We start from the raw sequence: 24,671 nt of genomic DNA, 5'->3' as shown, positions 1-24,671 counted from the left end.
ACAACCAACCAAGTTCTGTGAGGGGTGTGAAGGTACCAAATCCCACGTGCCGAACTGGATTTGAGCATCATACTCTGTTGACGTGGCTTTACGCCATCGCTCGTCTTTCAGAGCTTGAGCAACTGTTCGTGGTTCTGGATTCAAATACCGCTTAGAAGCATTGAAACTGAAGCGGGATGTTGGCTTGACAATCTTGTTCTTAGCCCTGGTTTGCATAGGATGCTGATTCTGTGGTTGTTCCTTGTCGTGTTGTGTAACTGGATTTCGTGGGTTCCGGGTGATTTGATCGTTTAACGGTGGTTGTGTTTGTGGTTCACTGGTTTGCGAGGAATGGGTTTGGAGATTTGGTGTAGGTGAGCTTTGTTGGTGGGCTTCATTTGTTTGGTAGTTGGGCTTGGCCGTGGGTGTCGGCCCATTTTGACTTGGAGCAGTGGGCTCAGAGTTGGAGGGAGAAGAAGAAGGAGAGAGAGACAGAGAAGGCGATACCTGAGCTTGTCGAGGTGAGACCGGAGAAGATGATGCAGGAGGCGGGGGCAGGTGAGAATCCAAGCACGGGGAAGCAGATGTCTCCGGTGGCGAGGCAGTCTGAAGAGGAACTCGAGTGAGCAGAGGCTGACACGTTGATTCCGACACATCATCTCTCGTTTCAGAAGTTTTTGATTTTGTTGTTTCACCAGCCGGGAATGGGAAAACGGATTCTTGAAAGGTCACATGTCGTGAAGTATACATCCTTCCTGTGGGTAAATGAAGACACAAATAGGCACTTTGACTCGTTGAGTAGCCGAGGAAGACGCAAGGTTTCGACCGATCTTCCAGTTTATGCTTCGTATAAGGCTGCAGCCAGGGGAAACAGCAACAACCAAATACTCGAAGGCGATTGTAGTTTGGAGCCTTCTGGAATAGTTTCTCATACGGTGATTGATACTCCAGATTTGGTGTTGGGAGCCTGTTAATCAGATAAATGGCCGCAGCAAAAGCGAATGGCCAGTATGTCTTTGGCATAGAAGCTTGAGACATGAGAGTGAGTCCTGTTTCGACAACGTGTCGATGCTTCCGCTCCGCAGCACCGTTGTGTTCTGGTGTATGGGGAGGTGACGTAAGGTGTGAGATGCCATGACTCTGCAGGTACGCTTTCATTACCATAAACTCACCACCATTATCAGTAAAAAGAGTGCCAATCCTTCTCTGAAATCGGTTTTCAACTAGCTCTTTGTAGGCTGGAAATATCTCCTTGACTTGGGACTTTTGTTTGAGTGGGTAAAGCCAAGTATTTTTGGTGAAGTGATCAACAAGAATTAGATAGTATTTGTACTGGTCAGTAGAAATTATGGGAGATGACCAGACGTCGGAGAAGATAATTTCAAGAGGTCGTGTGGAGGTTATACTGGAAGTAGAAAAAGAAAGCTTATGGCTCTTATTAATCAAGCAATCTGAGCAAGACAAAGTGTTTGAAGATAACTGAGAAACAGGAAAAGAAAACTTGGAAAGAGTTTTGTTTAAAATAGCAATAGAAGGATGGCCCAAACGAGAGTGCCAAGATGATAATGTAGCCTTTAAAGATGGAGACACAAACATAGCCGCAGGAACAAAGTTCATCACCGGCCATTCATACAGCTTCTCCTTAGACCATCTCCATCGGTGGGGATGGTGATTTGGAGTGCTTAACAAAAAGAAATTAATATTTTAATGTGTTATATTTATATATTTTAATTTAATTACTTTAAATAAATATTTGCAAATGAAAACAAAACATGTGGCACTTACCTTTAAGTACCGGTTCTGAAAACAGAGTTTAAAGAGCCTCACCTCACTTCTCTTTCCTACTTTTTTGTATTTATATTATTACTTTTGGACTAGGAACTCTTCTACGATCTGCCGATGGAGATGGCCTTAGTTCTGCCTTGGATTAACCGGGTCCCCGTGCTCAGATCCTTCACCTGAAATGAAGATGGAAAGAGTTCGACGGAGACTTGGTTAGTGTTACATAAACCATACACAGAAATTAAGTTCTTATGTATGTTAGGCACACAAAAAATATCATTCAACACTAGAGATTTGTTTTTAGAAGAAAGTGTTGCTGAACCAGTATGGGTAATTGATTGGTTTGATCCGTCTGCTATGACAACCGCCTCACCTCCTTCATACGGTTGATGCAGAGACAGGTTCTGCAAATCAGAGGTGATGTGATGAGTGGCTCCACTGTCAAGCAGCCATTGATTTGCATTGTATGACGTTGCAGCTGCTACATTAGCTCTCGGCTGCCATGGCGTAAATGGTGTCTGCTGTGAGACCGCTTGGTAGCTCTGGAGATGTGGACAACGCTTGGCTCCATGTCCTTGAGTGCCACAAATTTGACACTTTCCAAGGTATGGTCTTGGACCACGTGGTTGCTGCTGCCACGGCATGTTGTTGTTGCTTGGCCTTGGTTGAGTGTTGTAGTGGTTGTTGGTGTGACTCTTATTCTTGTTGTTGTTCTGGTACGAGTTACTCTTCTGATGAACCACATTTTCAGAGACAGGGACGACTGCTGCAGGCACAGACGATGAAAGCTTCGCCTCGTGATGAAGAAGCTTCTCATGAAGCTCAGTGATGGTGGGAGTTGTTTCACGACCTCCGATTTGCTCAATTAACGGTTTGTTCTCCTCTGACAGTCCATCAAGAATAGCATCGATCTGATCTTCATGTTCCATAGGCTTCCCTAGAATGGCAAGCTGATCCAATCTAGTAGTCACGCCTTGTACATATGCATCAATAGTCTTATTCTCCCATAGACGATTACATGAGAGGCTTCACCAACAGGTTTGATCAACTTGCCTTGTTGGGCAAGTTACTCGACCACGAGGATAAAATCGTGTACATCATCGATGGACTCCCAGAGGACTACAAGTCTGTTGTAAACCAAGTAGAAGGTCGTGATGTCTCTCCTTCGATTGTTGAGATTCACGAAAAGCTTATCAACAAGGAAGCCAAACTCTTAGCGATGATCACGTCGCCTCCATCCTTTGTTCCTATCACGGCTAACGTGGCCTCCTCTAAGCCGAAACAATTCAACAATCAACACTACCGGGGCAACGGCAGCAACTCAAATTGGAATGGAAACAAGTCGCAGCAGCATAGCTCTCCACGGCAAGACACACGACAGTCAAAAGGGTATCAAGGTCGTTGTCAGATTTGTGGTACTTTCGGCCACAGTGCAAAGCGATGCCCACAGCTGCTTCAACAAGCAAACACAAGATACAATGCATCTCCATTCCGACCGTGGAAGCCAAGAGCTAACTTCGTTATGTCTTCACCAAATCCGACAAATGCTTGGCTAATGGACTCATGGGCCACACATCATCTGACTAGTGATCTCAACAACATGACGCTGCATCAGCCTTACAATGGAGATGATTCGGTTCTCATCGGAGATGGATCTGGCTTATCCATCACATACACCGGTTCCCTCTCTCTGCCCTCTCTTACACGCAAACTACACTTGAATAATGTTTTGTGTGTTCCCAATAATAAGAAGAACCTTGTCTTTGTTTATAGACTATGCAATGCTAATAAAGTTTCGGTTGAATTTTTCCCTGCTCAGTTTCAGCTGAAGGATCTCAGGTCGGGGGTCCCGTTAATCCAAGGCAAGACCAAGGATCAGCTCTATGAGTGGCCTACCCAAACACCTATTCTTCAATCCTTTTTCACCTCAACCTCACCGAAAACAACAATGTCTGATTTGCACTTTCGCCTATGACATCCCTCAGCTTCTATTCTCAAAACTATTATTTCCAGTGTTTCATTACCTTATCACTACAAGAAAGCATAATCTTAACGAGGGCGGTTTTCCTCGTGAGTTCGTCGTAAAAGAGGCTTTACGACGAATTAGCGAGGAAACACGTTTGCTCGTTATTCATCCGTCGTAACACATATTTCCTCGCCAATTCGTCGTAACTTAGCGAGGAAAATATTTCGTCGTAAAGACGAAGTACATCATTTCGTCGTAAAGACCACGTAAATATTCCACCTAAGGAGGTTGTTATATTTCCTCGTAAATACCTCAAAACAAGTTCCTCGTAAACTACACGTAAATACCTTGAAAGTGTTTCCTCGCAAAATACACGTAACTACCACGAAAGTATTTCCTCGTAAAATACTCGTTTATCTTTCCTCGTCATTTCCTCGTAAATATTTTCTCGTAAAGTACTCGTTTATTATTTCTCGTCATTTCCTCGTAAGGTTTCCACGTAAATAGGTCGTACATTAGCTACGAATTTACTTCGTTTTTATTATTTTACAGAATTTAAAAATATAATTAAAAAAATAATTAAAATTATTTAATTTATTAATAAAATTGTAATTTAAAATAAAAATAAATCAATACGAAAATATTTTATATATAAATAAGTTTTGAAATTATAATACAACAACCGGAAAAAAAAAGAACTAAGGGTTGTTCATCGCCTGGTAGAATTCATCACTCCTCCTCGCAACATCCGCCTCGTTATGTATGTCGGATGACTCGCCTCGAATGGGATGTTGTTGTCGCATGTTCCTCAACATGGACTCCCATTCCAGATTTGTGGCCGTTATAACGTCCAAGAAGCCCTCGACTCCACCCATACGAGATTTTGTCGTGGCCAACTCGTTACGCAGCTCAGTGACTTCATCATCCCGTCGCTGGCCATAAGACGATGTCGCTCTCGGAACATCGTTGACGGAACTAATCCCCAACGTCCGTCCCTTTTTTTAGGGACAACCTTAAAAACAAAAAATAAATATTGTTAGTAAAAATTTAAAGTTATATTAAATGAATAATAAAAAATTAAAATTTTAGAAAATTTACCTCCTCGTAAATCTTATCCACTTCAAGTGTGGATAAGGTGACGGGTAATCCATCGGTAGACTGCTGGGTCAGCTGGGTCTGGCGGTCTTCAACCCGAGCAACCACGTCATTGTAGATTTGCTCGGATTTACCATCTACAAATACGCCCGCCTTGTTCTTGTGGGTCCTCTCGTAAAGTTCCATAAGAGACGGGAGATGTCCCGTCTCTTTGGCCTAAAAAACATTTAAGAAAGTTAGAATAAAAATATATATATTAAAAAATTTATTTAATAAAATATTTAATTACCATTTCCAAACGGACACCGGCGTGGGTTTTTGGCCCGTAGTATGAAGCATCGGCCCGTTTCCGTGCTCATCGACCGTGTTACGGGAGTTAGAGCAAGATTGGGCGATTCTAATGGAATCAGGAAGACGCCAATAACGGATGAGGCCATCTCACACATCCGTGGTGAGCTCAGCGGGTTTGCCACGCTCATACCCCTTCACGATCCAGTCACCCTTCCAGTTGGAGACCGTGTCCAACAAGCGAACTTTCGCCTTCGCGTTAAACTTCTTCCTCATCCTCTCAGTGATCCCCAAGGCCCAATTATATTTTTGCTGTTGGAAAAAATAAATTAACAATTAGTTTTTTAGAAAGTATATATATAAATCATGAAAAAATTAAAGTATATATAATTAATTAATAGAAACTTACAGCGTAAATTTTGAACCACGTCTTTCTGACGTAGTGAGGCGTCTTACTCCAGTTCGGATGTGCCATGGAGAAGTAACCTTTGATCGTGTCGGTTACGTCCGATGCAAGACATCCGTCAACCCCCCACCTGGAAAATACAAATTTAAAATATAAATTATTTTTTAATGTTATAAAAGAATTTTAAACGAATTAAAAAAAAATTAATGCAACATACCACAAAGTTCCGTCCGGTCGGTCGGGGTCGATGACTGGTAAACCTTCTCTGCCTGGCAGACGGAGAATGTCCTCTACAGTGTACTGCGAGTAAGGAGCACTCGGAGGCACCATCAAATCGGGATGAATATCGGTGGCCATCGGAGGTGCCATCGGAGGAGGCACAGCAGGAGGCATCGTCGGATGAGCCATCGGGGAAGGCACATGAGGAGCCGATGGTGCACTAGAAGAAGTAGACCCAGAGACTCTCTGAGTGTACTGAGTCTCGGGGACAGTCTCCTGACCCGAAGAACCGGGAGCTGAAGAAGAGGCCGGGTCTAAACGATTACCCGGCTTACCGAACATCTCTCTGTAATGGGCAGTAAGTCTTCCTTTTCGAACCTGGGAAAAAAAATTAATTTTTAAAATTAACATCAACAGTATATTTCCCAACATTATCCACCTAATCAACACTAAATAACATAAAATCCGTAAACCTATCTAAATTCCCTATACTAACCACCTAATCTATCCTAAACTAACCAAATTAGAGAGGAATTAGAGAGGCTTACCATTGCTACGAAATGGAGAGGAAGTGGAGAGGAAGTAGAGAGGAAAGAAAGAGTGAGCGCTCGGGGGTATATATAAGATTACATATCGTCGCAAATTCCTCGTAAGGTTACGACGAAATAGCGAGCAGTTACAAAGGCCCGTGTTTTTCTGTACGAAGAAATTGCGAGGAATCACAAAGGCCCGTGTTTTTATATACGAGGTATTAACGACGATTTTGTTTACGTGGAATTAACGAGCCTTGCTTTCCTATAAATATACCCACAACTCTCATTCTCAAACCACACACAAACTCCCAAATCACACACTATTTCAAATCACATTCCTCAGCAAAATCCTATTCAAATTATAAATATTTGAAAAAAAAGAAAAGGAGAAGATATTAGAATTCATGTGGGCGAGTCTTACGTACTATAATTGCTGGAAGTCTTGCCACATTTGAATCTGGTATCTTTCTCCTTTTCTTTTTTCTAGTTTTCACACTACGAGGTATTTACGACGATTTCTGCTCACGTGGTGTTTACGACGATTTCTGCTTACGTGGTATTTACGACGATTTCTGCTTACGCGGAATTAACGAGTGTTTTGTTTAAATCCTTTTACGTGGTGTTTACGACGATTTCTGCTTATGTGGAATTAACGAGTGTTATGTTTAAATCCCTAAAATTTGAAACCCCAAACCCCAAACCCTAAACCCGAAACCCCAAACCCCAAATCCGAAACCCCAAACCCCATATTCCTTATTTTCTACTTCATATATTCCAAACCTCATCTTTATTTTTAAATTTCAGCGTTATTTCCTCGTTGGCTTACGTGGTGTTTACGACGATTTTGCATACGTGGTATTTACGACGATTTTATCCTACGTGGTGTTTACGATGATTTGCGCTTACGTGGAATTAACGAGCCCCGCGTTCTTTATTTTTATATTTTGTCGTTATTTCCTCGTTGGCTTACGAGTCCTTTACGACAATTTTTACTTACGTGGAATTAACGAGTGTTTTGTTTAAATCCCTAGAATCCGAAACCCCAAACCCCAAATGATATATTCCTTATTTTCTACTTCATATATTCCAAATCCCATCTCTATTTCCATTCCAAACCACAATTCTCACATTTGCTTATTCATAAAACAAACTCCCACATTACCTTATTCATAAAACAAACCCCACATTACCTTATTCATAAAACAAACTCCCACATCTTATTCATAAAACAAATACATCAATCGGATACATCGACATTCTCGTCATCACTAGAAACATCATCATTTTCATTAAACTCGTCTTCAACAGCTTCGTCTGTGGCATCATCGGTAAGATCTTCGTACTCGTGATTATGCGGATCAATGAGAAGGATGTCATCAATTTCTTGTTCAGGTTCCTCGACTTCATTTATCTGTTCTTCTTGCAATGGTGGTTCTTCTCCACTGATGATTCGTCCTCGAGGTGTAACTTTGATCACTGCTAACCAATTTATACCTGAATCTCTCATCCGAGGGTATGGAAGGAAGCTAACTTGGTCTGCTTGTGAAGCTAAGATGAAAGGCTCGAATTTGTTGTACCTTCGTCCACCGTTGACATCAACTACACCGAATTTGTTAGACCGAACACCTCTGTTGACGACGGGGTCGAACCATTCACATTTGAAGAGGACGCATTTCAGCTTCAGTATCCCTGGAAATTCGACTTCAATAATCTCCGTCAAGATCCCGTAGAAATCTGTTTCCCCTTTCACACATATTCCATAGTTACTGGTCGCCCGCTGTCTACCATACTCATATGTATGAAAAGTATAGCCTCGTGTGAAATACATCTGTGATGTGGTGACCTTTACTAGTGGAGATTGAATTACTTCGTGTAACCACTTAGGATAATCTTCATCGTCGTCGTCATAATCAACCTACAAAAATAAAGAAAATGTTAATGAAATACAGATCATGTATGAAAAAAGAGTTTGAGTTAATACCTGATTCCGCAACCACTTAATGAAGTGTTGATCTTTCCTTTTGTCTACGTCACTTGTGGATATACCAGGAAATGTTTCTTCGACTTGAGAAACAAATAGGCTGCAAAATCACATTTTATAGGAATGAATCTCTCGCAATTATATAATTAATTATACTTATATGTGTTTCGAAGTGTCCATATATGTTACCTTTCAAAATAACGCATCAATGGATTCTCGCAATTGAGTAGAATATAGGTGTGTGCACTATGAGCGTCTTGTTCACTCGACCACCAAACCTCTTTAGACTTCCCACCGAGTCGCCCAATCTGGCTAAAGATGTCTGGAACACCAGCAACTGCATATGTTGGCGCAACACCACCATCATCATATCTTCTTGGAGCTCTTCTCCGGGTACGTACTTTTGACGCAAAGTAGTACGATGTGAAGTGAGAAACTTCTTCCGTCAAACTTCCAGCAATTATAGAACCTTCAACTTTGGCGAGGTTCTTTGCTTTTCCCTTCAAATATTTCATGGCTCGCTCATACTGATACATCCATCCGTAATGTACAGGTCCACGAAGCAATGCCTCATATGGGAGGTGGACAGCTAGATGCTCCATGACGTCAAAAAATCCGGGAGGAAATATCTTCTCCAAGTTGCACAATAAGATGGGAATGTTCTCCTGAAGCTGTTCCACAACTTCTTCTTTAAGAGTGCGTGTGCTCAGATCCCTGAAAAATGCTCCAATGCCTTTTATATTCCAAAAAAAATTAAACACATTGTTAGTCATATATTATTTTGCAAATTAGACCGTTATAAAATTATTGTGATATAATACACTACGTACCTGCAAGTGCTTCATGTACGTTTGTTGGAAGTAGCTCCGCAAATGCAAAGGGCAGTAGTCGTTGCATAAAGACATGACAATCATGACTCTTCATCCCGGAGAACTTTTGACCCTTTTCAACACATCTAGAGAGATTCGAAACATACCCATCGGGGAACTTCACTTCTGATGCCACCCAGTTGAACAACACCGACTTTTTTTCTGAAGATAATCTGAATATCGGAACGGGAACTTGTCCATTGCTTTTAATATGTAACTCGCTTCTTGAGCAAATATCCGGCAAGTCCAACCTCGATTTTATGTTGTCTTTTGTCTTCCCTGGGACATTCAATATTGTATTCATGATGTTCTCAAAGAAATTCTTCTCTATATGCATCACATCGAGGTTGTGGCGCAGAAGAAGATCCTTCCAATATGGCAACTCCCAAAATATACTCTTCTTGTGCCAGTTGTGATGAACACCGTAAGAATCAGGCATATTACGAGGGACATGCCAATTACCACCCCAACGAACTGTTTCGTTAGCTCCGTAGTAGTCGATTTGCGCTTCAATTTGTTCTCCAGTTAGATATGGAGGAGGAGTGTCTCTCACAACCCTTTTGTGCCTAAACAAATTCTTGTTTCTTCGGTAAGGATGGCCAATGGGAAGAAATCGACGGTGACAATCAAACCAACTTGTCTTCCTACCATTCTTCAGTTGAAACGCATCTGTCGTTCCATTACAATATGGACAAGCTAATCTCCCATGTGTAGTCCATCCAGACAACATCCCATAGGCAGGAAAATCACTTATGGTCCACAAAAGCATCGCTCGCATCGTAAAATTCGTCTTCGTTGAACAGTCATACGTCCTCACCCCTGTTGACCACAAATCCTTCAACTCTTTTATCAGTGGTTGTAGGAAAACATCCAGGGACCTTTTTGGATGGTTCGGACCAGGTATTAATATGGTCAAGAATAGCAACTCCCGTTGCATGCACATCTCCGGTGGCAGGTTGTATGGTGTAAGAAAGACTGGCCACAATGAATATTGTCTCCCTGACATTCCGAACGGACTAAATCCATCTGTGCATAGTCCGAGATACACATTCCGGCTATTGCTAGCGAAATCCGGATGTACTTTGTTGAAATGTTTCCAGGCTCTTGCATCTGATGGATGAGTCATCTCACCATCCGTCTGAGTATGCTCGGCATGCCATCTCATCTTTCCAGCAGTCTGCTCTGATTGATACAATCTTTTCAATCTGTCTGTAATTGGTAGGTACCACATCCTTTGGTACGGTACCCTATTACGTCCCCGTCCTTGCGGCTTGAATCGTGGCTTCTTGCAGAATCGACATTCTTCTAGCTTCTCATCATCTCCCCAATAGATCATGCAGTTGTCGATGCAAACATCTATCATCTCCGAAGGCAACCCAAGACTATAAACCAGTTTCTGAATCTCATAATAAGAATCAGCAGACACATTGTCTTCCGGCAAATACTCTTTAAACAAGTCCGCCCATTCGTTCATGCAACTTTCAGGTAGATTGTGATCAGTTTTAATATTCATCATTCTAGCAGCTAACGACAATTTAGAGAGACCTTCTCTACAACCACTGTAAAGTGGTTGATTCGCCGCGTTTAACATTTCGTAAAACTTTTTTGCATCTATATTAGGTTCTTCATCTTCATCATGAGCTACGAATGCATCAGCTACCATATCATGAACCCTATCATAATCTACCATCTCCTCCTGATGGTAACTATGTTCATTATGCAAATGATGATCAACCGGTTCTTTTTCCTGAAAATTGCTATTACTACTACTAGCTTCATTCTGATCATAATTAAAACCTTCTCCATGTTGAAACCAGATATAGTAATTTGGCGTGAAACCTCTATTTATTAAATGCTTCCAAACATTTTCACGGTTTGCCAGTTTCGAATTGTTGCATTTCCGACAAGGACAGAACATCTTACCACTTTCTTGGGCGAGCGGTGTTGAATCTGCTTGATGCATAAATGTCTCCAGCCCGCAAGGTATTCTTTCGTCACTCTCCCGTTAGCATCTCTATGCATATACATCCACTTCCGCAACTCGTAAATAGTCCCGGAGCCAGCCATTTTTTTTTCTTTCACGTTTTTTGTTGTTGGTGTGTTTAAAATGATGTTCAAACATCCATATTTATAGGAAATTTCGAATCTGATAGTTGTAATTTTCCTATGAATTTACGACAAAAATTAATTAGGTGGCAAAAAAAACGTGTAACACCTAAAAAGTTGGTGGATTCAAAATTTCCTCGCTAAATACACGTAAACTATTTCCTCGTAAATAACACGCGAAGTTTACGTCGTATTTACGTGGAAATAGTATTTCCTCGTAAAATACTCGTCAAATTACATCCATTTTACGACGAAACGCATTTGTCGTTAATTTACGAGGAAATAGCGATGACATTAGTTTTCCACGTAAGTTTCTCGTAAAATCGACGTAAATTTACGAGGTTTGTTTTTCCTCGTTAAATTTCCTCGTTAAGCATGTGTTTTCTTGTAGTGTATTCTCTATATGTAACACCAAACTCTTTATGTTCAGATTGTGCTATCAATAAAACTCATAAGTTACCTTTCTTTCAAACAACCATTACATCATCATGTCCATTGCAATATATTTTTACCAATTTGTGAAGTTCCCCCATTGTCTCAGTTGACCACTACAAGTAGTATCTAGGACTCATTGATCACTATAGCCGCTACACATGGATGTGCCCTCTGAAGTTAAAGTCTCAAGTGCGAGAAACATTTCCAATATTCAAAGCACTCGTTGAAAATCACTTCAACATGAAGGTAGGAACGCTTTACTCAGACAACGGAGGCGAGTTTCTGGCATTAAGAAAATACCTGGATGAAGCTGGAATCTCTCATCTTACCTCACCTCCACATACACCCGAACACAATGGGATTTCAGAGAGGAAACACCGCCATATTGTAGAGACTGGTCTCACCCTCCTTACTCACTCCGGCATGCCCAAAAGCTACTGGTCATACGCCTTTGTAACCGCAACATACCTCATCAACCGTCTACCCACTCCTGTCCTTAACCTTGAATCTCTCTTCCACAATCTGTTTAACACACAACCAAACTACAACAAGATACGGGTCTACAGGTGCCTCTGCTTTCCCTGGATACGACCATACACCTCTCATAAACTTGAGGTTCCCTGGATACGACCATACACCTCTCATAAACTTGAGGATCGCTCCACTCCTTACGTCTTCATTGGCTACTCCCCATCTCAGAGTGCATACCTATGCTTACAACCACAAACTGGTCGCATATTTGTATCGCAACATGTCCGCTTCGATGAAGGCATATTCCCTTACAAATCCTCTTGCACCTCACCTGAAACACCAACGAAACCTATCCCTGAACCGCAGCTTATACACTCACCACCGGTAACCACAATCCCAGTCAACAACCCACTGCAAACAACAAACCAGAACCCTCAACCGCCACTCGTAGAGCAAACGGGGTCCATGAGCTTTGCTTCTCATCTGTAGGTACATGAAAGTTCCACCACTCCTACGGCTATTGCAAATGTCGACAACACATCAACGGCTACACCAACGCCATCAGTCAATGACAATCCTAAACTATCAGTCCCAACAGAATCGGCCTCAGGTTCTCAAGTTGCTGATACAAACACTACTACCATGACTGCAACACAGTCACCGTCAGAAAACAAAACAACAAATACAACTACGCTGCTGCCTTGTCCAGAATCATACCGGCTGTACCTCATACAATCACTCAAGCGCTTAAAGATAAAGCCTGGAGAGGTGCATTGTCGACTGAAATGGATGCCTTTGCAAGGAATCAAACCTTTGATCTAGTTCCTAAACCACTTAACAAAACTGTTATAGGCTGTCGTTGGCTCTACAAAAACAAATTCTATACAAATGGAGAACACAAATGTTGCAGAGCGCGTCTAGTTGGGAAAGGTTACAACCAGACGTATGGGCGGGATTACCCTGAGACGTTCAGTCCAATTATAAAATCAACAACACTCCGCCTTGTAATGGATATCACAGTCAGCAATGGATGGCCCCTAAAACAACTAGACGTCAACAACGCTTTTCTTCAAGGTACACTGAATGAAGAGGTCTATATGGGACAACCTCCAGGGTTTGTTGATTCTGACAAACCTACCCATGTATGCAAGCTAAAGAAAGCCGTCTACGGTCTTAAACAAGCACCACGTACCTGGTACAATGAACTCAGCTCATTCCTTCTCAGTCTTCGATTTCGAAACTCCATGGCAGACACATCACTCTTTGTTATGAATCGAGGAAAAGAGTACATATATCTTCTTATTTATGTTGATGATATTCTAGTGACAAGAAACACAGTTTCAGGAATTAAGAAAATACTATATCTTCTCGCTGAAAGGTTTTCTGTCAAATATGATGAAGACTTGAACTACCTTCTTGGTCTAGAGGCTCATTGCACCAAGCAGGGCCTTCATCTCAGTCAGCGTAAATACATTCTCGACCTCCTTCACAAGTATGACATGCTGAATGCAAAACCAGTTCTCACACCAATGGCGTCCTCTCCGAAACTCCATCTCCACTCTGGTACCTCTCTCTCAGACCCATCAAAATATAGACGACTAATCGGGAGCTTTCAATACCAACAACTCACAAGGCCAGATATAGCCTATGCAGTTAACAAGCTCTCTCAGTTCATCCATAGGCCGACTGAAGATCACTGACAAGCCGCAAAAAGAATGTTACACTACCTTGCTGGCACTTCAACTCGCGGCATCTTCTTCTCTACAACTAACAAGCTCCTCCTCCATGCCTATTCAGATGCAGAATGGGCAGGAGACTCAGATGACTTTATCTCTACCAACTCTTATATTGTCTACCTTGGAAACCATCCTATCTCTTGGACATCAAAGAAGCATCAAGGAGTAGCCCGCTCATCAACAGAAGCTGGTAGACTCGAGCTTCCTAGCACAGTTCTTTGGAGCATCTCCAGTTTCTGGTTATCAGCGTTTCGATTCGAGATGCTCAACGGATTCGACGGATTCATAGTTTTGGTAAGCTGGTCGGAACACTGATAACTAGAAACTGGAGATGCTCCAAGGAACTGAGCTAAGAAGCTTGAGTCTACCAGCTTCTGTTGATGAGCGGGCTACTCCTTGCTGCTTCTTTGATGTCCAAGAGATAGGATGGTTTCCAAAGTAGACAATATAAGAGTTGGTAGAGACAAAGTCATCCGAGTCTCCCGCCCAGTCTGCATCTGAATAGGCATGGAGGAGGAGCTTGTTAGTTGCAGAGAAGAAGATGCCGTGAGTTGAAGTACCAGCAAGGTAGTGTAATATTCGTTTTGCGGCTTGCCAGTGATCTTCAGTCGGCCTATGCATGAACTGATTGTAGGTATTGAAAGCTCCCGATTAGTCGTTTGTATTTGGATGGGTCTGAGAGAGAGGTACCAGAGTGGAGATGAAGTTTCGGAGAGGACGCCATTGGTGTGAGAACTGGTTTTGCATTCAGCATGTCATACTTGTGAAGGAGGTCGAGAATGTATTTACGCTGACTGAGATGAAGGCCCTGCTTGGTGCGATGAACCTCTAGACCAAGAAAGTAGTTCAAGTCTCCATCATCTTTGACAAAAAACCTTTCAATGAGAAGATGTAGTATTTTCTTGATTCCTGACTCTGTGTTTCCTGTCACTAGGATATCATCAACGTAAATAAGAAGATATATGTATTCTTTTCCTCAATTCATAACAAAGAGTGATGTGTCTGCCATGGAGTTTCGAAATCCAAGACTGATAAGGAAGGAGCTGAGTTCATTGTACCAGGCACACAGTGCTTGTTTCATACCGTAAACGGCTTTCTTTAGCTTTCATACATGGGTAGGTTTGTCAGCATCAACAAACCCTGGAGATTGTCCCATATAGACCTCTTCATTCAGTGTACCTTGAAGAAAAGCGTTGTTGATGTCTAGCTGTTTTAAAGGCCATCCATTGATGACTGTGATATCCAGTACAAGGCGGAGTGTTGTTGATTTTATGACTGGGCTGAACTTCTCAGTGAAATCCCGCCCATATGTCTGGTTGTAACCTTTCCCAACTAGACGCGCTCTACAATATTTGTGTTCTCCATTTGTATAGAATTTGTTTTTGTAGAGTCACCGACAGCCTATGACAGTTTTGTTAAGTGGTTTAGGAACTAGATCAAAGGTTTGATTCCTTGCAAAGGCATCTATTTCAATCGACATTACACCTCTCCAAGCTTTATCTTTAAGCGCTTGAGTGATTGTATCAGATATACATTTAAAATATTAAATTTCAAATATCCTAAACTTTTCTTATTTTAGTTAAGTATTTTAATCATGTATACATTACTCAAATATATATATATATATATATATATATATATATATATATATTCATATAGATTATAAATTTTGGTTCAATCGTACTCACTAAATACATGTTTTGAAAAAACTTACTCGCCAAATACCAAATTTTTTGCAGAAAGAAACATGGGAAAATTGCTAAAAGAGAACAAGAAAACAGCATAGTTGTCCCTATGGTATAAATCCATCATTAAATTGTCCCTTTAGTATAAAATTTTCCAAAATTCCAAAACTAACCTTGAATTAATCTAATTAAACATAATTTAATTGTGTTTGTTTCATGTGCTAAGTAATTTTTTTTTTAAAAAACGTGTTACAAAGATATATTAAAAAAGTTAAAACAAAAAGGGAACAAAACACGTAACCCTAATTTCTTGTTGGTTTCTCCGCCTCTCTCTCAAGAAAAACAATCGAGACTTTGAAAATGGCGATCCTGTGTAATAACCGGTGAATTCAACGGCGAAATCAAGCTTCTCCGCCTCTCTGCTGCTCGCTGCTTCTCTCTGTTTGCCTCCACCTCTGAACTAATTTCGTTTTTGTTTCACCGCCTCTCTCTGATGGCCAAAAAATTGAGACTTTGAAGATGGCGATCTTGTGGACGAACCAGTGAAATCAAAGGCAAAATCGAGCTTATCCGCCTCTCTGCCTCTCCGCTTCTCGGCGCTTCTCTCTGATTCTCTTCACCTCTCCGCTACTCTCCGCCTCTCTGCTTCTCGTCGCTTCTCTCCATTTCTCTCCACCTTTCGGCTTCTCTCCCCTTCTCCGCCTCTCTCATCCGGCTATCTGGTCTCAATTTGTGAACGGTTTGTTTCTTTGATTTGTCTTAGTCTTTGTTTCATTATTAAGTTTGTTACTTTGACTTGGATCAATATTTGTTTGCTTGTCTGAATTGACTTTTTGATTATGTGAACCGATTTTGGTGAACAATGTTAGTGTTTGTGTTTGTCTTTATGAGTGTTACGATACTGATTTCGCTGAACAAAGTTTGTGTGTATTTGACTGTTAATTGTCTTAATTTGCTGATTTGATTGCGAGATGGAGATTGACTTGTCTTATTTGATTAATCGATCTACTGTGTTTCTAAATTTAAATTTGATTAGACAATGGTGTTTTGCTTTTGATTATTATCTTGTGTTTGGCTCAGTTTCACTCTGGCTCAGTTTCACTCTTACGCTTGTTTCGGACGTTTGCATGTTTATGATATTGCTGTTAACAACCATGTGTTTTATTATCTTTTGTAGATATGGAGCTGGAGCTACCTAAACGATTATATGCAGAGGGTTCAGAACCTCGGGTTAAGAAGATCAACAACAGTTGCCGCATGGAACTTATCAGAGATCTGAAGAAAGCTATGTGTGCAGAGTACGATGATGTGAAGAGAGATCCTGTTTTCACACATATCATGGCTATTGCCGAAAATGATCTCAAGTTCTCTGGGAAACTAGTGGATAGCTTCATATGTAGACAGCTGATTACCTCAAAGCTGCATGAGAAGTGGTTTGTTTTTGCGAGGACGCCTCTCCGGTTTTCGCTTCAGGAGTACCATGCTGTGACAGGCCTCAAGATTACACGGGAAACTAACAGTGACGTAGTGAAATGGAAAAACGACGGGGGTTTTTGGAGTAACCTACTGCACACAGGTGGTAAGATCACCTTGCAGTCGATCAGAAAGGTTCATCTACAAGAAGTTCACACTTGGACGCGGCTTGATAGGATGAGGTTGATCTACTTGTGTGTAATAGTGGGTGTGGTGATGGGGAGAGATGAGAAGGTGTCCATCCCTCATATGTACATCAAGTTGGTGATGGATTTTGACAAGGTTCGGAAGTTCCATTGGGGTCTTCACTCGTATGATTTCCTGTTGAGTTCGATTGAGAAGGCAATGAAGAAGTTGGGTAAGAAGGAGAGCTACATTTTCGAGGGTTTCTCCTATGCTCTCCAGATTTGGATTATGGAGGCAATTCCTGATTTTGGAGAAATATTAGGCAGAAGAGTCTCAGACAGCTTCAAAGGTCCAAGGTGTGGCAATTGGAAAGGAGTTGCAAAAGTTTCTTATGAAGACATCATTGAGCTCGAGGACTCCTTAACTAAGAAGGTAACATTCTCTCTGTTTTTTTCTTTTATATGGTTGTTGTATATATTTTGTTTGGATTTTCATGTTTTAACTGTTTGCAGGATAACTTCTTCTCGGTCATATCAGTGACTGGTAATGGTGATGTGTTTCTAGATGCTCAGTACACAAGGGAGGGTGAGATGGAAGATGAACGAGTGGACCTTGTTTTGGGGAGGATCAGGAACAAGTATGATTGGAGCAACACAGACTGGCCAGTTTTAGACCCTGAAGAGTCTAAAATGGAGGAACCCGACAGCCATGATAGAGGGTCAGAAGCTGATAAGATCGTGGATCATACGGATGTTGTAGCAGACGAGGAGAACTCTTCGGTTAAGGTCGCAGGAAAAGGCAAGAGAAAGTTTCTTGATGAAGGAGCAGAGACAAGAAAGAAGAAGGTGCTGTGTAAGCGATCAGCAGAAAAGTTTCTGACTTTTGGTCCTGAAACTATGAGTTTCATTGAGGGTCTTATCCGCACATCTGTCACTTCATTGGGAGATGTGCTCAGTATGCAAATGGCGAATATGGAGAGGGTGTTTACAGAGAGGATGGGAAAGATGGAGATTGAGGTTTCACAGCTCAAGGACGCAATCAGTTTGACTGGTGAAGGAAGCTATCCTAGTAAGAAAGAAACTGAAGAAGCTCCACTAAACAGCAAAGCCAAGGAAGCTCCACCTAAGAGCAAAGGCGCTCAAGCTCCACCTAAGAGCAAAGGCGCTCAAGCTCAACCTAAGCGCAAAGGCGATCAACCTACTCCAACAAAAAAGGTACTACCTAAGAGAAAGTGTAGAACTTGATGAACCTGGAACTAGGATGCTTGAGTTAGGGTGCTGGAGCTAGGCTTATGGAACTTTATATTGACTGTGTAATATTATGTAATATGGAATGTGAAACTTTGTGTAATAGGTTTCTAAAGTGTAATATGTTTGAATGTTTGTGTATTAAACTCTATGAATGTAATGCTTTGTTTGTGTTATGAATAAATGGCTTCTTCTTATATGCAATGTTTTAAATTTTAATGAATAGGACGGGAAAAAGATTGCTACAGAAACTAATGATTTTGATTTTGGATTGAGTACACAAGACTTGCGGGACCTGTCCCAAGCTACATTTGTTGACGGTTTTGATCTGTCTCAAGTGAAAGTTGAGACGTTAAGTAAATCGAAACCGTTTAACATGGCTCCACTGCAGTGGAATGATGAGGAAATGGATCGAACCAAAGAAGACTCGCCAGATGCCGCGTTGGTGTTTTTCCGTGAAGAGGATTGGGAAAAAGTTAGAACTTGGTCAACTTCCTCCACGTAAGTACTCTATTCTCATTCATCTGACATGTATTAATACATTTAAAATAAACTAATGAATGTTTTACAATTTTATCATTGTATTTGGTTTCAGACCTATACGGATTGGACCTGCCACTTTAGATTTTGAGATTGCTAATCGTCTTATGGATAAATCTGAGTGGTTAAATAGCTTGGTAAACCTTAGAGACTATTTGCTTCCATATGTGTCTTTTAAATACATTGTGTGTGCTAAGATTTTCAAAATATGCAGGAGATTGACGCTGCAATGTACGTATTCCGGGAGAGAACATCTTTGAAACGATGGAGACCTCATCGTGTCGCCTTCATGACTGTCGTCTTCAGCAATATGATTAAAAAAGAGTATGGTCATTTAGAAGCTCAGGGTAGAAAGAGCTACATGCTTCATAATTTGCTACTGCAGTTCGGTAAAGGAGTCCTTCCACCACATGGCAGGACACATGAGATATGGAATATAGATGTGGATCGCCTGTATGTCCCTGTTCATGTCAGTGGGAATCATTGGATCGCCTTGTGCATCAGTTTCGTGACGAGGAGCATTGAAGTGTTCGACTGCTCGGGTAAGAAAAGGTACAAGGAGGTGGATGGGTTCGCAAACCTTATTCCGCGTATTGTCAAGGCAGTTCAGCCTATGAGACACCAGAAGGATTTCGCAGTCGGTGCATATACTGTTTCCTATGTCCCCGTTGGGAATCTGAATAAAAGTGCATGCGACTGTGGCGTCTATGCAGTGAAGTTCATTGAGTGTCATGCGCTTGGATTGGAGTTGTCGTTGTTGCATGATGGTAACATTATCGAAGCTCGCCACAGGATTCTATGGGATCTTTGGGAAGCAGCTAATGATCCGGAATTGATTGATAGGATGTCAAAGTATCAATCCCCGGAGTGTCTCTCTTCGACTGTAGAAGAGATTTTGTGAGACTGCTTGGTTTCAAGTTCTAATGTAATGAACAAGATTGCTTAATCTGATGTATAACTTCTAGATTTTATTATCATTTTTAGGAACAAGACTGCTTAGTTTATTGTATAACTTCTAGTGTTTAATTATGATTTTTAGGATTGACTCTTGTAATCAAATGTACATCTTGTGGTTTTGTTATTAAGAGTTTTTAGCTGAAGAATGCTAGAATTTAACACTGTTTTAAATTAGAACCTTAAGCTAAACCCTAAACATGCCCTAACCGAAACACAAAACCCGGAACAAGACCACAGTCAAACCTAACCTAAACCCTAAACATACCCTAAACGAAACAAAAACCCATAACAAGACCACAGTCAAACCTAACCTAAACCCTAAACATACCCTAAACGAAACAAAAACCCATAACAAGACCACAGTCAAACCTAACCTAAACCCTAAACATACCCTAAACGAAACAAAAACCCGGAACAAGACCACAAGAACATTTAGAATAATTGTTTTACTAGATCATCCCGTAGGAGTAAATAAATCGAATCAAATGTAATACACTTAACTTGGCTTCTTGCAAACCAGACTTTTGATCCAACTCAACAATCAAACCCGACCAGAACTAGATCCACAATAAACCTAAAACCCGACATATATAACACCAACTCAGCAACCAAACCCGACTTTTCCCATTTTTTTCTGTTCTTCTTTTTCGTCAATCTCCTTTTTCTCTCTGAAGCAGTTTCTCACACACATGAATACTTCAAGGCGACATTCATACGGGGTGCCATCTAGGTGCTGGTGCGGGAAAGGGGTTGTGATATTCTACTCGAGAACTGATGACAATCCTTACCGACGGTTCTATAGATGTGAAATAGGGGCACAGGTTCATAGTCTTGATTTGTTTTTCGATTCAATTACCGATTTGTTATGTTCCTTTTTTGTCTGATTCGATTTTCGATTGTGTAGGATAAACATCATGTTTTTTCATTCCATTTTACTTCTCCTAATTTGATTTTCGTTTCTATGTAGCGAAAGAAGGAAAATCATTTATTTAAGTGGGTTGATGACGCCTTGCTTGATGAGATTCGAAGGGTAGAGGCTGAGCAAGGGAGAATTGTAGAAGAGATTGAAGATCTGAAAAGTAGTATCACACAGAGAATAGAAGAAGAAGTTAGGAAGCAGAAAAATTCACTCGAATTAGGTTGCTTAGGAAGCATTCTATGGCTTTTTGGAAGATTAAGAAGCCAAGAATGAGTGAAATCAGTCTACTGGTTCTAAGTATCTTCTTGTTAGTGTGTTTTTTTCATTTTTACCAGTCATTTGGTTCTTAGTATTGGCTTCAATAAGTGTTTTGTTGCAACAATATTTGTGTCGACTTTACCAGTCAAATGGTTCTTATATTTTGTGCTCAGTGATCTGTTCTTACAATCCACCTTTTTTGTTGAAAAATCAGACATCAGCTATTGTCAAACAAACTTAAACTCGAACTCAAAAGCATAGCTGAACATAACTAAACAAACAGAGAGATAGAGAAGTGAAGTGAAAATAATACCAATGTATAACAATGAAACTGATAAAATAACCATACAAGAATTATCCAAAGTATCCAAAGTTAAACAAAGTTGATTGTTTTTAGAAGAAAAAACCATACGAGACAAGGCAATACTGCACTTTCAAACACCACAACTTGCATACTTGAACAGACCAACCTGTAACAGAAAATAAATACCTGAAACACAATTAAATCGAGATTGAAAAACATATAAACGAACTGGCTATATAAGCTGACCCTTACCATATGTGACTGACTATATTGGTATTTTACAAGTTGCTCTGTTGTGCCCACTAATACCACATCTACTACACTTGCGAGGCTGCCTCTTTTGTGATGTTTGCGATGACCGAAGTTTATCTTCAACAGTTTCATATCTCCGTTTTCTATTCCTTCCAACTGATTTTCTTGACTCTGGTGGTAGCACATTGTCCACGACAACATCTTCTGGCATGGACCAAGCATCCTCAGGAACAGCAATAGGATTGATGCTTTCATGATAAGCTTCTCGCCAAGCTTCTGTAGTGTAAAATAAATCAGTTAATGTGTGTGGCTGTCTGCCAACATGAAACCCAGCTTTAATTGCGTGCCGACAAGGTATCTTCATCAGGTTGTACTTCCCACATGAGCAAGTACGTCTATCCAAATCAACTAAGCAGTCGATTTTATCACCTCTAACAAGCAAGCGACCATCGCTGACAGGGTAAACTGCAAATCTTTTGCCTTTCTCGGTTCTCCTTTCAATCTTTTTCTCCACATCTTCGGTAAGAGGATGATTATGCTTTGAAATCTTTTTCTTACGGTTATAAAACCACCGAGTCAGCATTTCTCTGATACTGTCCAACAAGGGAATGATTGGATACTCTCTCGGCGAACGCAAAGCAGAGTTGATGGATTCGGCAGGGTTTGTTGTCCTTATGTCATATCTATATCCAGAGAATTGACATCTTGCCCACTTTTGGACTTCAGCATCCCTTAGGTATTTTCCAATTGCCGGACTGATATTACACACATTAGCAAATATTTTCAAACTCAGCAACTCTATAAACCTTGGACGCCTTTGCAACCAACCCAACAAGTCCTTTCCCATGGTAATATGTTACCACATTATTCAACAAATGATGAATGCAAATACCATGTTTAGCTGTTGGATACACAGTCTCAAGCGCCTTAGCAATGGCCGCATGTCTATCCGAAATGAAAGCCAAATGATGATCATCAGCAATGACACTATTTAGTTGTCTCATAAACCATTCCCAAGAATTTTCATTCTCTGAGTCGACTACTCCGAATGCAAGAGGATACAAATTAGAATTTCCGTCTACAGCAGTTGCAACCAATAGAACTCCTTTGTATTTGTTCTTCAGAAAAGTGCCATCAACCACAATAACCCTCCTTATGACTCTGTTAAATCCTCGTAGCGATTGCCCAAATGCAATAAACAGGTACCGAAATCTCCCTTTGCTGTCAATCTCATACGATGAATGTGTTCCCGGATTAGCCTCTCTGAGCATGTGCAAGTATTTCGGTATTTTTCCATAACTTCTCTCTGGTATACCTCTAACAGCATTAACCGCATATTCACGAGCATCCCATGCTAAAGATTTCGTGATCTCACAGCCATGATCCATAAGCATAATCTGTATTATATCATTGCATTTCGGCCCTTCCTTAACCCCTTCATACCTATGCATAATCAGACTGCCTATAGTTTTGGCCGAAGCAGTCCTACCCGGTTTGGTTTTGTTTGAAGGTGCACATGTATGTTCACCGACATACTTTTTGATAATGAAATATTCAGAATCCTGCAAACACTCTGCTCGAACACACCAATTGCATGCATTATCCTCACATCTAACGTACCAAAGTTGTCTATCCGTTTTGATAACCTCATAGTGAAAGTTATGCTTCATTGCACATATCTCAAAAGTCGCCTTCAGCAAAGTTTTGTTCTCAAACAATTGTCCCTTCTTAACAACATTGAGCACAGAAAACTTTGACATCTTATGTACGTCCTCTTTGGCCGAGATCATGGTATCGGCATGATAGGCATCCTCATCAACTTCGACTCTTCTAATCTTTTCTTTCTTTTCCTCGCACTGCCTCTCAACAAACACAGGAGCTGGTTCATTCCCCCTATCAACCGAGTTTCCCTCCTCTTGAGCAGTAGTTGAATCAGCTGGCGACTTGTTAAGATCAAAGTCTGGTTCATTCAGATTCTCAACTTTGGCTTTAGATGTTACACACAATCGAGTAGAAACACACTTTTGAACAAAACAAACAAAATTCTGAAGCTGTCGATCATTTGCAATGATCACAGGCGGACAAGTTGATGTATTGATCAACTCATTAGGTAGATAACTCAACTCCAAATCGGGTAAGCTATCTTCTTCCATATCAAAATCTTCCAAAACCATTCTTTTAAAATCCTCTAAGGTAGAAGTTGATTCCAATAACAGTAGCCTAGCCCCTCTCTCATCAGCCGTAAAAACCCATCCCGTGGTTGCTCCAAACTCCCAAACACCACATGTTGTATAGATATGCATCATAGAACAAGAGTTTGTAAAAATCACAAGACAAACTATAGAGAAATCATTGGAAAATCATAGATTGGTGAAGAAGAACATTCAAAATCGATTTTTTTTTTAATTTTTCACGAACCAAATCAATGAAAACACGTTTTAGGAAGTTAGAATATTTTGAGAATATTTTAAAAACTGCAACTTCCTTAATTTTCGAAAATTCAGTTTTTTATCCGTAGAAGGCACCTTCTACACTGTGTAGAACATAACAAAATTCCAGAATGTAATTTCTACACTATGTGGACGTTCGTATATGTTTTAGATTTTGCATTCCTGATAACTTAGAATACTCAATAAAAGTAGAAACAGTTTTCTGAATAAAAGTAGCGATCATTACAAATAGTAGAATACGTATTCCCCATATTTAGAATTATAGTAAAAAGTAGTTTGTACGTTCTAAAACAAGTAGATGGATGTGTTCATTCTAGAATTCATTTTCTACTTACCCGTTTTGTGTAGAAACAGAATTCTACTTTTAGTAGAACGTAATTTAAAAATATTATTTATTATGTTTTTCAACCCAAAAAAAATATGTGTTTGTGTAAATGGGTTGTTTTATTAATTGTTTATATTTTTAATAATTTTTCTGATTCATATAACTATTTATTTCATTAATTTTAACATATGGAAAGGGTAAAACGGAGAAAAAATGGACAAAAAAAGATTTATACCATAGGGACAACTATGCTGTTTTCTTGTTCTCTA

At 40.5% G+C, this 24,671-nt stretch overlaps 2 protein-coding genes across 2 annotated transcripts; one reads left to right on the top strand and one right to left on the bottom strand.

The window, feature by feature from the left end:
- Positions 1-15,821: 15,821 nt before the first annotated feature.
- LOC106411441 lies at positions 15,822-20,018 on the top strand. The gene is made up of 6 exons (XM_048772828.1): positions 15,822-16,290; positions 16,729-17,582; positions 17,663-18,364; positions 18,624-18,898; positions 18,993-19,074; positions 19,152-20,018. The coding sequence occupies exons 2-6, from the start codon at positions 16,731-16,733 to the stop codon at positions 19,836-19,838; spliced, it is 2,598 nt and encodes an 865-aa protein (XP_048628785.1). The 5' UTR covers positions 15,822-16,290; positions 16,729-16,730; the 3' UTR covers positions 19,839-20,018.
- Positions 20,019-21,640: 1,622 nt separating this feature from the next.
- On the bottom strand, positions 21,641-23,930 carry LOC125599602. Its single transcript, XM_048772829.1, has 2 exons — positions 22,456-23,930; positions 21,641-22,382 (listed from the first exon to the last, which is right to left on the bottom strand). The coding sequence occupies exons 1-2, from the start codon at positions 23,928-23,930 to the stop codon at positions 21,641-21,643; spliced, it is 2,217 nt and encodes a 738-aa protein (XP_048628786.1).
- Positions 23,931-24,671: the final 741 nt, after the last annotated feature.

This window comes from Brassica napus, unplaced genomic scaffold, assembly GCF_020379485.1.
Source record: "Brassica napus cultivar Da-Ae unplaced genomic scaffold, Da-Ae ScsIHWf_1921;HRSCAF=2565, whole genome shotgun sequence".
NCBI lineage: Eukaryota > Viridiplantae > Streptophyta > Magnoliopsida > Brassicales > Brassicaceae > Brassica > Brassica napus.
The sequence above is the reverse complement of the archived record's forward strand: the minus strand, read 5'-3'. Positions and strand labels throughout refer to the sequence as shown.

What these genes read in the sequence shown, in the direction of transcription:
- LOC106411441 (XM_048772828.1), top strand. Translation starts at nt 16,731, where the DNA reads ATGGAGCTGGAGCTACCTAAACGATTATATGCAGAGGGTTCAGAACCT. An exon ending in AGGACTCCTTAACTAAGAAG is followed by an intron (nt 17,583 to 17,662) that starts GTAACATTCTCT and finishes AACTGTTTGCAG; the next exon opens with GATAACTTCTTCTCGGTCAT. An exon ending in ACTTGGTCAACTTCCTCCAC is followed by an intron (nt 18,899 to 18,992) that starts GTAAGTACTCTA and finishes ATTTGGTTTCAG; the next exon opens with ACCTATACGGATTGGACCTG.
- LOC125599602 (XM_048772829.1), bottom strand. Translation starts at nt 23,930, where the DNA reads ATGCATATCTATACAACATGTGGTGTTTGGGAGTTTGGAGCAACCACG. An exon ending in CATGGGAAAGGACTTGTTGG is followed by an intron (nt 22,383 to 22,455) that starts GTTGGTTGCAAA and finishes GTGTAATATCAG; the next exon opens with TCCGGCAATTGGAAAATACC.